At 44.0% G+C, this 17,833-nt stretch overlaps 1 protein-coding gene across 4 annotated transcripts in view; it reads left to right on the top strand.

The window, feature by feature from the left end:
• The window catches only part of TOPBP1 (DNA topoisomerase II binding protein 1), a 90,985-nt gene that overhangs the window by 43,558 nt on the left and 29,594 nt on the right, over positions 1-17,833 (top strand). For all 4 annotated transcript variants that reach the window (XM_087712959.1, XM_087712958.1, XM_087712960.1 and 1 more), the window contains exons 16-17: positions 8,603-8,712; positions 9,677-9,800. In XM_087712959.1, the coding sequence (XP_087569085.1) occupies positions 8,603-8,712; positions 9,677-9,800 (234 nt within the window). The remainder of the gene's footprint in view (positions 1-8,602; positions 8,713-9,676; positions 9,801-17,833) is intronic.

Here is a 17,833-nt window from a genome sequence, read left to right as displayed (position 1 = left end):
ACTGGTATTGCCCAGGTATTTATGGCCTTGATTGTATTTCCACCATTCAATTTAGATTTCAAAATTTTCCTAACTCTGTTGGTGTACTCTCGCCTGACAATAGTTTTTACTTCTCCATGCTTGATATTATCCAACTGCAGAATGCCTACGTATTTGTAGGCTTCATTTTCGTTGCATTTAATTAGTTGGCCATTGGGCATTTCAATTCCCTCACATGCAGTGATTTTGCCTCTTTTTATGGATACAGTGGCACATTTTTCCATGCCAAACTGCATTGAAATATCAGTGCTGAATACTCGGACTGTGTTTGTCAATGATTGGATTTCTATTTCTGACTTTCCATAGTTTCAAATCATCCATATATAGTAAATGCGAAATTTTTTCAGCTTCTTTGGCTGTTTGGTAGCCTAATTTCATTTTTTTAAAGATTACTGATAGTGGGATCATTGCGATGATGAAGAGAAGAGGTGAAAGTGAATCACCCTGGAAAATTCCTCGCTTGATATTAACCATTCTGTAGATCTCATTCCATACTGCCAACTCAGTTCTCCATTGTTTCATTGCCTTTTCAGTAAAGGATGTAATATTTTTGCTAATGCCAGTTGTTTCTAAGCATTTTATGATCCAACTATGTGGCAGTGAGTCAAATGCCTTTTTGTAATCAATCCAGACCATATTCAAGTTCGTTTTTCTGTTCTTACAATTTTCTAATATCATTTTATCAATTAGGAGCTGATCTTTTGTGCCCCTGCTCCTTCTTTTGTTGCCCTTTTGCTCTACTGGCAAGATGTTTGTTTCCAAATAATCCATCATGTTATCTGCAATAATGCCTGTGAGTAATTTGAAGGTTGTTGGCAAGCATGTTGTTCCTTTAGTTGCATCTTTCTGAATCAAGTATGTTTTTCCAGTTGTCAACCATTCATCAATTTGGCCCTTTTGTAAAATTTCATTCAGTTGCCTGGCCAATATTGCATGTAAACTGGTCAGATATTTGAGCCAGAAACCATGTAATTGGTCCTTTCCAGGTGATGTCCAATTCTTTACCTTTTTAACTCGATTTTTGACCATCTCAGTTGTTATTTCTAATATTTGCATTTGTTTGTTGCCAATGCTTTTCTCAAAGTCATGTATCCACTTTGCCTCCTTATTGTAGTCCTTTGCATTTTCCCACAATTCTTTCCAGGATTCAACTGTGGCCTGCTTTTCTGGTTTTTCACTTTTGGTGTCACCATTCACATTAAGACTTTGATAAAAACGCCGTTGGTCTGATCGAAATTGCTGATTTTGTTTATATTGGATGATTCGTGCCTCATATCTTTCAATTTTTCTAGCTGTTGCTGTTATCTGCTGTTTTACAATCTCTACAGCTTCATTGATGTTTCTTGTATCCAATCTATATCTTCTGATTAGTCGATCTTTGATTTTGTTGTTTTTAAGCCGTTGCTCATGCATATTCTTTAAGTTACTAGCATCTGCCCTTAATTTTTTGACTTTTTGTTCTAATCGGATTTTCCACTTTGGCTTTGATGCTTTTTCTGTTGTGTGATTCATCTGCAGTATATTTTTGTCGTTTTGTTGGCTGGTCCACTTGTAGCCCACTTATCGACGGATGTCCAGGGACCCCAACATCCGCCGCGGCCCTTGTTAACCCGCGCGACGACCGATGCGGTATAAAATTTTTATTCGTTTCTTTCACCATATTGTATGGGTTGGCGGGGTTTTTTTATGGGGCCAGTTGCCAACCTGACCCCAACCCTCCTCCTTTCTCATCCGGGCTTGGGACCGGCAACAGCGGAGTTGTTGTTGTTATTATTATTATTATTATTATTATTATTATTAGGTTAATCTTTGCTGAGATTCATAGCCTTTGGGGCTGGTTGATAGCTCAACAGCTCGAGTCCTAACCAAGGACCTAAGAACTGTTAAGGTATTATTATATACTTTTTTCATTAAACGTGAAACTCAGCCAACTGAACATTCAAAAATGCATTACAAATACCAGTGACTGGTGCTAATGGTTGATATGGTTTGCTGCCAGTCTCTTAGGTATCAACTAAGTACCTTCTTAAAATATAAGATGTTCCAAGTAGCGCAGTTTTTTGCAGTTTCGCTCGTGTTATTGCAGGAAGTTGCAATTTGTTGATGTATCTTGTAAAATTCTTGGACATGGTGCCAAGTGCCCTGAAGACAATGGGTATCACTGTTACACGCTTCATCCATAACCGTGTAGTTTCAATGGCCACATTGCGATATTTCGTGTTTTTTCCACTTCTTTTTCTTCGACTCTGGCATCTCCTGGTACCGTGATGTCAATAAATTGTACATTTCGGCCTTCTACAACTGTGATATTTGGCATGTTGTATTCCAAATGATGATCTGTCTGTATTCGAAAGTCCGACAAGATCTTCACCTTCTCGTTTTCAGTACTTTTTTTCCACATTGTGCTCCCATGATGACTTTTTGGATACAGATAAGTCGTATTTTTTACATAATGACCAGTGGATTAATTTAGCAACTCGGTTGTGTCTAGCTTTGTAGACAGTTTGTACAATTTTGCTGCATTCACATATTAAATGTGAAACTGTTTCAACTTTGTTGTTGCAAAGTCAGCAGTTTGGATTGTAAATGGATTTTTGTATCCACTTACACTTCACTTTCATGGCACTAGTTTGTAGTGCTTGTTCTTGAGCAGCGAGTATTAAACCTTCTGTTTCTTTCTTGATGGTTCCCATCTTAAGCCATGTCCACGTCAAGTTGTCATCACATTTTCCTTCCTTCAAAGTTTTTCAAGTGCTGTCCATGCAAAGCTTTGGTTTTCCATCTATTTAATCTCTCATCCACTGTTTTTCTTTATATTCTGCCTTTGTTTCTGGTGTTTTTATACTATTCTCCATTTTCACAACCTGGAGCAATTATTCTGTACTTTGGTTCACATAATCATTCAAACTTCCTTTTTCTTCTTCTACCATTTGATGGCTTTGCAATAGCCCCCTGTCCCCTATTTTTCATGGCAGGTACAACCTGTCGATGTCACTTCGTGGATGTAAAGTGTGATACATATTCAAAAGTTTGTGCATTTTCAGTTCCAAGTTTTCCAGTTTAGCCAAAGTCCAGTTGATGATTCCAGCTGAGTGTATCACTGGAACTGCCCATGTATTAATGGCTTTAATTATGTTTCCAACATTCAGCTTTGAATTAAATATTTTGCGGACCCTCCTGGTGTATTCCTTTTGCGTTGACTCTTTGACTTTTCCATTTAGGATGTTATTGGTATTGGTATTTATTCGATTTGTAAGCCGCCCTATTCCCCGAAGGGACTCAGGGCGGTTGAACAAAAATCAAGGGAAGGGGAACAAATACAGAAAAGTAAGACAAAAAAAACAGGACAGTGATACAAACAATTTAAAAAACACAGCAAGCACAGCAAATTCAAGTAGGGAGGGAACTCAACCCCAGGCTTGCTGGGACAGCCAGGTCTTAACGGCTGTCCAGAAGACCTGAAGGGTGGCGAGGGTCTGAATCTCCACGGGGAGCTCGTTCCAAAGGGCTGGAGCAGCCACAGAGAAGGCCCTCCTCCGAGTGGTCGACAGCCGGCATTGGCCGGCAGATGGAATTCGGAGGAGGCCTAATCTGTGGGATCTAATGGGTCTATGGGAGGTAATTGGCAGGAGGCGGTCTCTCAAGTACCCAGGTCCAATAGCATGTAGGGCTTTATAAGTGACGACTAGCACCTTGAAGCGTATCCGGAGACCAATAGGCAGCCAGTGCAGCTCGCGGAGGATAGATGTAACGTGGGTGTACCGAGGCGCACCCACAATCGCTCGCGCGACTGCATTCTGGACCAGCTGAAGTCTCCGAACACTCTTCAAGGGCTACCCCATGTTATCTGCTTCCAATATGCCTAGGTATTTGTAACCGTCGTTCTTTGCTAATGCTTTCACTATATTTCCATTTCCCAGTTCTATTCTTTCTATTTTTTTCATTTTTCTTCGCTGCATGGTAATATAGCACATTTTTCAAGTCCAAAGTTCATTTTGACGTCACTGCTGAACAGTTGAACTGTGTATTGATTTAAGTTCAGTGGGGCTTTTCGCATACATTTTTAAGTCATCTCACGTGTAGTAGATGGTTTATCTTGCCATGTTGGCTTGAGATTTTGTATCTCAGTTTTGCGTTTCGTAGTATTATTGTCAGTGGAATTAATTCAGTGTTGAATAGTAGTGATGAAAGTGAGTCCCCCTGGAAGATTCCTCATGTGATGTTGACTTCATCAATCTTCTCCCCATTTGCTGTTTGCTTTCAAAAATGTACAAATGTTTTTGCTGATTCTAAAGTTTTTCAGACAGTTGTTAATCCATCTGTGGCCAAATAAGTCAAATGCCTTCTTATACTCAATCCACACCATATTTAAATTTGTTTTTCTTCGTTTTGTATTTTTTTAGTACCATTTTGTCTATGTGCAACTGATCTTTTGTTCCTCTTGATTTTTTATAATTTCCTTTTTGTTCTACTGGATACAAACTGTTTTCCATCAGATGAATTTGCCAGTATTCTAGTTAAAAGTTTGAACATTGTTGGCAGACAAGTAATTGGGCGATAGTTGCTTGGTTCTGTGCCCTTTTCTGGATCTTTCATTATCAAGTATGTTCGACCAGCTGTTAACCATTCTTCGCTTGTTGCATTTTGAAGCATTTGATCAAATTGAGTGGCCATGTGATAATGGAGGCTAGTCAGGTATTTTAGCCAGTATCCATGCAGTTCATCCAGGCCAGGTGCATTCCAGTTCTTGACCTTCTTTGCTTGTTTTGCCACCATGTCAGTTTTTATTACAATATTTTCCATTTTGTTTCTTGTTCTTTGTTGTTGAATATCTTTGATCCAGGAGACAGTTTTGTTTTGTTTTGTTTTGAATTTTTTAATGTTAATTAAACAAAAACACAAAAAAAGAATCATCCTTCATTACATCTTGTAGAAAGCGTTCGATTGGTTACAGATAACTTTCATGCATTTCTTCCACAGTCATTACTTATAGTTCATATTAGATTATACACTTTAAATAAAAAATCTTTGTATATCTTACTATCAATGTGCCATAATTCTCATTTGACTACAATTATTTAAACGTGCTTTTACCTCAAATCATTCATACTTAAAGACACAACCACATAATGGCATTCATTAACTAAAATCCTCCAATAACATTACACCTTTATGACATATTCTAAGTAAAAGTCTATTAATAAAATTTCTAAACCTTTCCCCCCTCTTTTTTCCCCAACTCGCTGTTTAGAGTTTGTATCCAAGTAGCCAATACCAGAGCATGTATATATTATTAAACAATATCCATTGACATTTCCTTGTTGTTATTATAATTGGCTAAAAATCATTTACTATTTATATCCCACCTCCTCTCATCAAACCCAAAAAACAGTACACCTTTATGACAACATCTAAATAAGAGTTTGTTAATAAAATTTATAGGTCAGATCGCAATTTGCAATTTATATCCAAATTTCTTTTACTAGTTTGCCAGTACATATATATATCATTAAGCTGTATCCATTATCATTTTATTATTGTTATTATAGTTAATTATTTGTTGACGAATAAACATTTAATAACAATCTAAAACAATCTAAGAGTTACTAAATTCCTACTTATTGATCACCAAAATTAACTAATTTTTTATTATCAACTTTCATTGTCAACCTGTATCTTTCTAGTAACAAAACAGTCTTATCTCTCTTGCCAATTGTGGTGTCAGTCTTCTTTGTACCTCCTTTATAAGGCTTTTATAGACTTCTCTCCGCACTTTATTGCTTGAAGGGTCTCTCAGGTAATCTCGTTGCCCTCCAACTGTTATTAAAATTAGCTTGTCTTTGGTTGTCAATCGTGCTTCTGAAAAAATTTCTCCTCTTAAATCCATTGTCATTACCCTCTTTTTTTCTTCTGTATCTTGGAATCTGGGGTAGAGCTCCAGTTCGTTGAATTCCCTTTTCTATATTCCCTTCGTTCCACTTTCACCACATTTGCTCCATTAATAAATTCATCTATTGTCTTGTTTTTATCTTCTATGTCTTCATTATCCCCGTTAATTTTTGGGGGTCCAACCCCTTCATCTTTTGCTGTGAGGAACACTAGTTTTTCCAACTTCTTCTCAATTCTCCCATATCCTTCCAATAGATTTTGAATTCCAGCCAAAATATTTTGGAATTTTAAGGTTTCCTCATCTAAATATTGATCCATGTTTCCAAAAAAGAAGGAAAAGAAAAAAAACCTTATAGCCACTGCCACTCTAGCCTTCCAGGCCTCTTTTATGTTTTTATTTTAGGTTGACTGAAACACAGGTTCTTTTATGCTCTTCAAAGGAGAAGGGTTCTGGTTTTTTTTCCCTTTCTCTCCCCTGCCAAAATAGTTTTTAAAACACCTGCGAAAACAATTTGTGCCCTTGGCTCTTTATCAGTTTCTGTAAACAAATTGCAAACCCTTCAGCTACAAAGTCAGTAAGATCAAAGAGGAAAAAAGAAGAGATACATTGTTTCAAAAACTCCAGCCTCTGACCTCCGAGAGGCAGTGTTGCTACTTTTCACTTTCTAATATTTATCTCTGGCTTATAGGAAACAAAGTTATTTAATAAAATTTAATAACAAGTAATAAGAAGAATTGTTAAAATAAAAAGGAAGGTTTTAATCCAGAAGTCAAAAAAATAAAGTAACAAAAAGCAGAAGAAAAAAAATTAATCCGTTCACTTTAAGAGGAGAAATGAGAAATATTGCGAGCACTTCAATCCACAAAGTATAGTTTCAAAGAAAAAAAAAAGCTTTCCAAAGCAATCCAATGTAAGTTCATTTCGCCGCTTAATTTTTTTGCTTAAGGATCTAATTTGGCTTTAAAAAAAAGTTTCTTTGGGCAGTCTTTCCCAAAATAGAAAAAATACCTCACCAGATGGACTCACTTTCTCTTTTCACTTCTTTCCTTCCGGAGCCGTCCCGACTTCATCAGCCTGCAGCTGCCTATTTACCACCGGCTTGAAGAGCTTCCCTTGGGTCAATCAGGGACTTTGCAATGTCCCTGAGACCAGCAAGGCTTTTTCTTCCTGATCACCGTCTCTGCAGGACGGTTTAGGTCCAAATGGACCGTCAAGCGGCAAAAGTATCAATGGCGGTCTCGGAGTGTCGAGACTGCACGTTGTAACGTCGTGACGTTGGCTCCTTCTTCAACCGATACAGGTTTGTTGTTTTCCACTGGGTTTTCCCATAGTTCTTTCCAAAAGTTCGAAGTTTTTTCTTTACATGGGTGAACATTAGTTTGGACTCAATTTTCATCAAGGGACTGGTAGAAAAGGTGTTGGTTTTTTCTGAACTGGACATTTTCATGATATTGTTTTATTTGTCCTTCGTATCTTTCAATTTTCTTTGCTGTTGCTATTGTATGTTGTTTTAGTTCTTCCATGATTTCTGTTATTGTTTTTTTCCTCCAGATTGTATTTTTTGTATAAACTATTTTTCAGCTTTTTGTTCTTTCAAGTACTTCAGATTGCTGACATCCCCTCGTAGTTTTTTTAATTTTATTTTCATGTCGGATTTTCCACTTTGAGGTTCCAGTGAGTTTCTTTTTTGGCATTTTATAACCCAGTTCTGCAGTTATAATGGTGGCTGTGCTATACATTAATTGGTTGGTCTCATATAGTGAGTTGGATGGGATGGAAGTTAAAATGTTATTTATGGAAGTTAGCAGATCTTTCACTCATTTGCTAAAGATAATTTTTATTATTGTTGTTGTTTTTGTTATTGTTATGGCTTTCTTATATTTGGGCTGACCTGGTGTATGGAACTTAATCTTGCATAATTACATATTTTTGCTATATTGTTGAAAGTTTTGTCTTAATTTTCAAACTTTTGGAACATTATAATCTTCAAGTCATGTAGGGCAGTTTTTTTAAGTAAATTTCTATTACATCATGATGATGATGATGATCGTCCATCATGTTCGAAGAGGACCTTCACATCTAACAGGTTCTGAGTTGCCCACTATGTGTCTGCAGGTAAGGCCTATACGGGCATGAAAAGTTCTGCCACAAGTTGGGCAGACATGTATAGGCACCATTGTTGCAGCATTTGCAGCTCTGGTTTTGCGGAGTGCTTGCTTCTCTTGTGCTATGGTTGTTCTTCTGTCCTCAGATGTCTAACATCATAATATGAACTGAATGGGCAACCATTGTGTATGTTTCAATGACCTGAGGGTGTGACATCACTTTGTAATGTTATATAAAAATAAAACCGGGGGGGGGGGGGTTGGCCTTAATTATACCTGTATTATTTTCAGGGTAGGGGTAATAGGTCCACCCCCCCCCAAAAAAAAACCAGGGTTGGGCTTATTATTGGGGTGGGTCATTTTTTCAGAGAAACACGGTAGCTAGCAGTGCCATTTTTGTTTAGAGATACCTTTTTTTTAACTTAGCACAATGGAGCTATTTTATTGAAAGAAAGAATTAAATGAATCCCACCCCTTCCCTTAAATAAAGAGTTGTATAAAAATGAATGCTGGAAACTTGGAAATGTTGAAAATTGAAGCGTTCAAATATTTTTCCTAACTTGTTCAGGAAGAAGAATCAAAACCTTTAGCAGATGTTGTTATCTGTGTGAGTAAGAAGCTCAGTAAAAAGCAGAGTGAATTGAATGCTATTGCTGCATCTCTTGGAGCAGATTACAGGTATATGCAGCTGTAAGCAATGTAGTCATTGTTAGAAGGACTATAGATTTAAATTTTAATAGCTCTATAAATTCAAATGGGCTATATAATATTGTAATCCATTTTATGAAGTATTTAATGATGGTTGTAGAAAATTAAACATGAAAACATTGGAATTATATATAATTATAGTATTTCTGAATATATATATATATATATATATATATATATATATATATATATATATATATATATATATATATATATATATACACACACACACACACACACACACACACACACACACACACACACACACAGAGTATATATTTATACTAATGAAATATTAACATTTATTCATATTATGGAATTACATTCAATTTTACATTAAGTGTAAATTGTCCTTGAACAGTGGTCCTAAAAAAAATCTAGAATTTATTTAAATTTATTGTAATCATCCTCTCTAATAGATTCTAGTTGGTGTACAAAATGCACAAACAATAAAAGTCTGGCAGCCCAGACTAAAATATTAATAAAAATAGCAAACCATAGCAGGGCCTCACAAATACATTGGGGATCAGAGCCAGATCTTACAGGCTTTCAGAACTCTGGGAGAGAAGGCATTGTCTCTCTCTACCCCTCTATGGAGGCCCTGTTCTAAAAGGCAGGAAATGTGACAAAATGTATGCTTCTTTTGTCCTAACAACATTTAATATATGCGACTTGGGGGAATATCCTTTCTGCTTAAACATTCAGGGCAGGAAGTAACAATTCAAATTGTTAAGGACTGTATGGATTTTTATTTATATATCCTTGTGTATCAGAATATGATTAAGAATTTTTCAATTTATGTAGACAGGTAATAGCCAAATTTATTATAACAGAAATATTCACTATCTAGGTGAATTCTGCTATGTGCAAACTAATTATCTTCTTCTGAATTAGCAATTATTTAACAAGTGTTGATTGTCTGCATTTATTCTAGGTGGTGCTTTGATGAAACTGTAACACATTTCATCTATCAGGGAAGGCAGAATGATAACAACCGAGAATACAAATCTGCTAAAGAAAGAGGCATATACATTGTTTCAGAGCATTGGCTCTTGGAGGTATGGATATCCTTTCTTTCTGATATTAAAGTGAAGAAAATGATTATTTTACTTTATTTATTTATAATTAATTATTAAATTTTATGCTATCCATCTCACTAATGGCAACTCTGGGCAGCTTAAAATATAATAACAAGGTAAAGATAATATAAAGCAGTTAAAATTAAGGATTAAATCAAGGGGAGGGAGACTGGAAACAGGCTTGTACGCATGCGCTGGAAGATGGCTGCCGAGCTTTCTCGCTCCGGCTTGGGTTGCTGAAATCTTGCATGGGAGACGGTGGAATCCTGGTCCAGGAAGGTGGTTCCGGGCACGAAAGGAGTAAGAACTCCCCAGGATACCCGAGCCAGCAGCGGACTGAGGAGACTTGCCTCCCCGGAGCTGTTAGGCTCGGAAGACGCGGGCGACGCAGGGTGATTGAAAAAGACCGAAAAAGGCTTTGGGATTGGGCGGAGGCGGAGGCTGCTGGCACTTTAGATGCGGCTGGGGGAAGCTGCCGATATCGGCGTGGCCTTTCTGTGCGACTTGAAGACGCTGCTACCGGGAGGAGCTCGGAGTTGAGCGCGGAGTTGAGCTGGGAATAACTGGACAGTCCCAGGTGGCCTTCAGTGGTGTCGAACGCCCTCCCCCCTTCTTGCACGAACGGCAGCTCGATTGCTGGCACCGTTGGACGCCTCCCCCCCCTCCACACACGGGCGACGGTTTTGGAGTTTGTCGGCGTTGTCAGGCGCCCCCCCCCCTCACACAGACCACAGCCTCTCAGCGTGCTATAAGCTGGGACGACGGTGGCAGCTGCTTCAGACAACTGCAGCTTGAATTGGTGTGGGTGAGTGGGAGGTGGTGCTAGTGGATGGCCAGCGCTCTTCTCCATTGTGAGAGACTTAGATCAAGATCTGGGCTTATTAGACCAGCACCCCATTAAAGAGGGAGTGGTTGAACTGCTTACACCTATCTGACTGAGTTTAGTGGCTGGTCTTCGGCCACCTTAATCCCCCAGCCTCTTTCCTCCTTGCTTTTGGTGCATCCCTCCTCTCTGCTCGCTGTTGCGGGTGGCATATGTACAATGGCGGCATCTCTTGTGACCTTTTGGAAATTGCAATACCTTCTCTCTACGCCCACCCGGTTGCCCGGCCTGTGGGATCCTTTGAGGACCGTTTCGGACTACCATTACCATCCTACCATCAGATGGAAAATCTATAAGAGGGCACATTGGACCTTTGGACTTTGGACTTACACTGCTATACCCCCGTATCCCACGGCAGGTATACAGCTACCTGAACTTCATTTTTAACGACTGCGTAATCTCTCTCTTTTCCTTCTTTTTCTTTTCTCTCTTTTTTTTCCTTCTTTTGTATGGGATATACATGAGATATGCGTGTGATTGAGTGAATGATCCCACTTTTACTGCCCAATATTGTATTTTTTCTGTGTTTTAATCTCTACGTGGGGACTGCCTGGGTGAGTGAATGAGTATGTCTGATTCGGAGGACCTGCCGGGGAATACGGGGGTCGCCGGGGTGGTTGGGGGGACCATGGCCATGGGAGTGGGTCGGAGCATTGCGGTCGTAACAGGGAGGGGCAGATATGGCGGGGACTTTAGGGCTGGCCATTACCGGGGAAGGAGGGCTCGCTACATTACAGAGATCCCTCCTTCCGGCCCTATGAGTCCCACTCCGAGGCCAGATGGCGCGAGTAATCAGGACCCTGGTCTCAGGCTGTTGTCGCTAAATGCCAGGTCTGTTGTTCACAAGGCTCCCCTCGTCCAGGACTTAATTTTAGACGAGAGGGCAGATCTGGCATGTATTACTGAAACCTGGCTGGGCACGGAGGGAGGAGTCCCCCTCGTAGAGATGTGCCCAGACGGATTTCAGGTGCTTCATCAGCCGAGAGCCCAGGGAAGGGGTGGCGGTGTGGCTATCGTTATCCGGGAATCTTTAGCACCTCGTAGGATCCCTGCTCCGGAGCTTGTCGGGTGTGAGTCCCTGCTGGTGAAGTTGGACCTCAAGGGTCAAGTGGGTCTGCTGCTAACGTACCTGCCTCCCAACAGCGTTGCAGCAGCCCTCCCCTCGCTCCTCGAGTCGGTAGCCGAGCTAGCAATTGAGTTCCCCAGACTTATAGTTCTGGGGGACTTCAATTTGCCTTCGCTCGGTGAACACTCTGATGGAGCGCAGGAGTTCATGGCTTCCATGACGGCCATGGGCTTGACCCAGGTAATTCGGGGCCCAACCCACTCAGCGGGTCACATGCTCGACCTCGTATTTCTCTGGGAGCAGTGGACTTGTGATCTTGGTCTGAGGGGTAATGACATCATACCCCTGTCGTGGTCAGACCACTGCCTACTGAGGCTAGACTTTCGGAGGCCAAACCCCCACTGTAGGGAGGTGGTTCCGCCCCAGGCGATTTATGGACCCTCTGAGGTTCCAGACGGAGCTTGGGGTCATTCCTGATACCCTTGCCCACAGTCCGGTGGAGACTCTGGTTGCTGCCTGGCCCTCAGCAGCATCGGAGACCCTCGACCGGATTGCGCCACTACGGCCCCTCCGGGTCAGCGGCTCACGGAGGCCTCCTTGGTTCACCGAGGAGCTCCGGGAGATAAAGCGCCGGAGGAGACGCCTAGAGCACCTATGGAGGTCCGATAAGTCCGATTCGAACCGAGCACTCTTGACAACTTGCACCAAGGAGTACATCAGGGCACTTAGGGCACCAAAAAGATCATATATTGCCACCTTGGTTGCGTCCGCTGAGTCCCGCCCAGCCGCCCTGTTTAGGATAACCCATTCCCTCCTAAATAGGAGGGATACGGGGGAACCCTTGCAGGGTAGGGCTGAGGATTATGCCCAATTCTTAGCGGACAAAGTTGCTCGGTTTCGGTTGGACTTGGACTCCACCCCTGCAGATCCAGCCGAGGCACAAGAGGATGAATTGATAGACCATCCCTGGGTTGAGTTTCAGGATGTTGCCCCTGGGGATGTGGACAAGGCCATGAGAGCTGTAAGTGCCTCCACCTGTGTACTGGACCCGTGTCCCTCCTGGCTGGTTGCCAACAGCAGTGAGGTGACACGAGGCTGGATCCAGGCGGTTGTCACCGCCTCTCTTCGTGAGGGGCACTTCCCCGCCGCACTCAAAGCGGCGGTGGTGAGATCCCTCCTGAAGAAGCCATCTTTGGATCCAGCTGTTCTCAATAATTATCGTCCAGTCTCCAACCTCCCCTTTGTGGGAAAGGTTGTTGAGAAGGTGGTGGCCTTCCAGCTTCAACGGTCCTTGGAGGAAGCCAGTTACCTTGACCCCTTCCAGTCGGGCTTCAGACCTGGTTACAGCACAGACACCGCTTTGGTCGCATTGACCGATGATCTCTGGAGAGCCAGGGATGGAGGCCATGCCTCCATCCTGGTTCTCCTTGACCTCTCGGCGGCTTTCGATACCATCGACCATGGTATCCTTCTGTGACGACTGCGGGAGGTGGGGGTGGGAGGCACTGTTTTGCAGTGGTGCTCCTTCTACCTCTCGGACAGGTCGCAGTCGGTGTTGGTTGGGGGACAGAGATCGACCACGAGGCCCCTAACATATGGGGTGCCGCAGGGGTCGGTCTTATCCCCCCTACTATTCAACATCTACATGAAACCGCTGGGCGAGATCATTCGGAGGCACGGGATAAGATACCATCAATATGCGGACGATACACAGCTGTATCTGTCCGCCCCGTGCCAACTCAATGAAGCGGTGGACGTGATGAACTGGGGTCTCGAAGCCGTTAGGGACTGGATGAGGGCTAACAAGCTTGTACTCAACCCGGAGAAGACCGAATGGCTGTTGTGTTTTCCTCCCAATAATTTGGCTAATGTTCCATCACTCAGGCTGGGGGGTCAAACTCTATACCCCTCAGACAGGGTTCGCAACTTGGGAGTCCTCCTGGACCCACAGCTGACCTTCGACCATCATTTGACGGCTGTGACCATGGGGGCATTTGCCCAGGTTCGCCTGGTGCGCCAGTTGCGACCCTACCTGAACCGGGAGGCCCTCACAACAGTCACTCGGGCCCTTGTGACCTCTAGGCTGGAATACTGCAATGTGCTCTACATGGGGCTGCCCTTGAAGAGCATCCGGCGACTTCACCTAGTCCAGAATGCGGCCGCGCGAGTGATTGTGGGCGCACCTCGGTTCGCCCACATAACACCTATCCTCCGCGAGCTGCACTGGCTACCTGTTGATCTCCGGGTGCGCTTCAAGGTGCTACTTACCACCTTTAAAGCCCTCCATGGTAGTGGATCTGGGTACTTGAGAGACCGCCTCCTGCCAATTACCTCCCTGCGACCTATCAGATCGCATAGATTAGGCCTCTTCCGAATTCCATCCGCCAGTCAGTGTCGACTGGCAACTACACGGAGGAGAGCCTTTTCAGTAGCAGCGCCGACCCTTTGGAACGATCTCCCCATGGAGATTCGTACCCTCACCACCGTCCAGACCTTCCGCACAGCCCTTAAGACCTGGCTATCCCGTCAGGCCTGGGGATGAAGATCGTAATCTGTCCCCACCCGAATGATGAATGAATGGTGTGTACTATTTTATACTCATGTAATGTTTATGTTCATCGTTTTTGTGTGTCCCCCCCCCTATACTTTGTAAGCCGCCCTGAGTCCCCTCAGGGAAAAGGGCAGCCTATAAATATTAATAAAATTCTAAATTCTAAATGGGCAACGTGGGGATCTTCTCTCAGAGGCTCTTCTGGACCCTTTGGCCGGCAAGATCTGCAGTTGGCCTCTTCCACTGGCATGAGTGGAATCCCTAGTCCCACTGAGGTGAGACAGCTCTTCAGATATCCTGAACTCATACCACAAAGGGCTTTAAGGGTAATGGCCAACACCTTCAATTGGGCCTGGAAGCAAATTAACAATGCGGGTCACAGAACAGCGGTATTACATTTGCCACATAAAGGACCTCTAGAACCTCCGTGCCACTGTATTCTGTACCAGTTGTAGCTTCTGAATACTCTTCAAAGGTAGAGCACATTGCAGTAATCCAATTTAAGGATGACTAGGGCATGGGTAACTGCATGTTACAGTTAAATCTTTTGAACTCACAGCTATAGAGACACCCATAGCCTCTAGGCAGTGCAAAAGAGCAGCTACATCATCACTTGGGTCACTATGGATGGAAATGTAAAGTTGAGTTAAATTAGCATATTAATGATACCTCATCTCATGGTATTAGATGATCTCATTCAGTGGTTTCATACAGATGTTAAAAAGGAGATGAGAGAGCATCAAGCCCTGCAGCATACCACAAAGAAGTGACTGTGAGCTAGATATTTTGCTCCCTGTTAACACCAATTGGGACCAGCCTTGAAGCTCTCTGGAGTTGTATGAATCTAGGCAAAAATTGTCTAGGCAGGTGGGAACCTACTAAGGTTTTTTAAGAATAAGTTGGTGAAAGGTTCTTCAGTTACTCTGAGGTTTTCATTAGCAAAAAGGATAGAGATATAGTTTTATCCCAGTTTATTATTTGCCTCCCTCCCCTTCTACTACAGAAGGTTGGCAGACTATCCACTTGAGGTTCAGAAGAAAGGCTGCAAACAGCAAAGGGATGGTTTGGAAATACTTTCATCAGCAAAGTTCTGCCAGATCAAGGCAATTTTTAAAAAACTTTGACCTGGCATGTATTACTGAAACCTGGCTGGGCCCGGAGGGAGGAGTCCCCCTCACTGAAATGTGCCCAGAAGGATTTCAGGTGCTTCATCAGTCACGACCCCAGAGAAGGGGTGGGGGAGTGGCTGTCATCGTCTGAAGGTCTTTAGTTCCTCGTAGGATCCCTGCTCCGGAGCTTGTCGGGTGTGAGTCCCTGTTGATGAAGTTGGACCTTGGTGGTCAAGTGGGTTTGTTGCTAACATACCTACCTTCCAACAGCGTTGCAACAGCCCTCCCCTCGCTCCTTGACTCAGTAGCCGAGCTGGCGGTAGAGTACCCCAGGTTTATGATTCTGGGGGATTTCAACCTGCCTACACTTGGTGAACGCTCTGACGGGGTGCAGGAGTTCATGGCTTCCATGACAGCCATGGACTTGACCCAAGTAATTTGGGGTTCGACTCATTCAGCGGGTCACACGGTTGACCTCGTATTCCTCTCGGAGCAGTGGAGACGTGACCTAGAGTTGAAGGGCATTAAGTCCTTGCCCTTGTCATGGTCTGATCACTTCCTACTGAGGCTTGACTTTCGGAAACCAATCCCCCACTGTAGGGATGGGAAACCGATTAGGTGGTTCCACCCCAGGCGCCTGATGGACCCTATGGGATTTCAGACGGCGCTTGGAGAAATACCTGACACTCTCGTCCACAATCCGGTGGAGTCCTTAGTCTCTGCCTGGAATACAGCGGCGGCGGCGGCTCTAAACCAGATTGCGCCTTTGCGACCTCTCCGAGGCAGCGGATCCAGGAGGGCCCCTTGGTTCACCGAGGAACTCCGGGAGATGAAGCGCCAAAAGAGACGCCTAGAGCGCCGCTGGAGGGCCAGTAAATCTGAGTCAGACCGAGCACTGATGAGAGCCTTTATCAGAGCCTATCTCGTGGCAATACAGGCGGCGAAATGTTCACATTTTACCGCTCTTATTGCATCCGCTGAATCGCGCCCAGCCGCCTTGTTTAGAATAACCCGCTCCCTCTTGAAAGGGAGGGATGCGGATGTCCCTTTACAAGGTAGAGCTGAGGAATTTGTTCAGTATTTAACGGATAAAGTCGCTCGGATTCAGACAGAGCTGGACTCCAATTGCACGGTACCAGCCGAGGTACTGGGGGAAGGTCTTGAGCATACTTTATGGATTGCGTTTCAACTTGTCTCTCCTGAGGAAGTGGACAAGGCCATGGGAGTGGTGAGTGCCTCCACTTGTATACTGGACCCGTGCCCCTCCTGGCTGGTCTCGACCAGAAGGGAGGTGACACGCAGCTGGATCCGGACGATAGTTAACACCTCTCTCCGGGAGGGAATTTTCCCACTCCTCCTAAAGGATGCAGTGGTGAGACCCCTCCTGAAGAAACCATCTCTGGACCCAGCCATTTTGAGCAACTATCGTCCAGTCTCCAACCTGCCCTTTGTTGGGAAGGTTGTTGGGAAAGTGGTGGCCTCTCAACTCCGACGGTCCTTGGATGAAACCGATTATCTGGATCCCTTTCAGTCGGGTTTCCGGCCTGGTTACAACTGCTTTGGTCACGCTGATCGATGATCTCTGGCGAGCCAGGGATAGGGGTCACCCCTCTATCCTTGTGCTCCTTGACCTCTCAGCGGCCTTCGATACCATCGACCATGGTATCCTTCTGCGGCGGTTGCGAGAGGTAGGAGTAGGAGGCACCGTCCTTCGGTGGTTCTCCTCCTACCTGTTGGACAGGTCGCAGTCGGTGTTGGTCAGAGGGCAGAGGTCGACCCCAAGGCCCCTCAACTATGGGGTGCCGCAGGGTTCGGTCCTGTCCCCCCTCCTATTTAACATCTACATGAAGCCGCTGGATGAGATCATATGCCAGCACGGGATCAATTACCACCAATATGCGGACGATACGCAGTTGTATCTGTCTGCCCCGTGCCAACTCAGCGAAGCAGTAGAAGTGATGTGCCAGTGCCTGGAGGCTGTTAGGGTCTGGATGGGAGTAAACAAGTTGGCACTCAATCCAGACAAGACCGAGTGGCTGCTGATGTTCCCTCTCAAAGATTGGCCAAGTATTCCATCTCTCAGGCTGGGGGTGAAATTATATGCCCCTCAGAGAGGGTTCGCAATTTGGAAGTCCTCGTGGATCCCCAGCTGACTCTAGAACACCATTTGTCGGCTGTGACCAGGGGGACCTTTGCCCAGGTTTGTCTGGTGCACCAATTGCGACCCTACCTGGATCAGGAGGCCCTTCAGATAGTCACTCACGCCCTTGTGACCTCAAGACTGGATTACTGTAACGCGCTCTACATGGGGCTGCCCTTGAAGAGTGTTTGAAGACTTCAGCTAGTCCAGAACGCAGCCGTGCAAGCGATCATGGGTGCACCCAGGTACACCCACGTTACATC

Source organism: Thamnophis sirtalis, unplaced genomic scaffold (assembly GCF_051295495.1).
Source record: "Thamnophis sirtalis isolate CommonGarterSnake01/CBP01778 unplaced genomic scaffold, rThaSir2_p1.2 scaffold_4, whole genome shotgun sequence".
NCBI classification, from domain to species: Eukaryota; Metazoa; Chordata; class Lepidosauria; order Squamata; family Natricidae; genus Thamnophis; species Thamnophis sirtalis.
The sequence above is the reverse complement of the archived record's forward strand: the minus strand, read 5'-3'. Positions and strand labels throughout refer to the sequence as shown.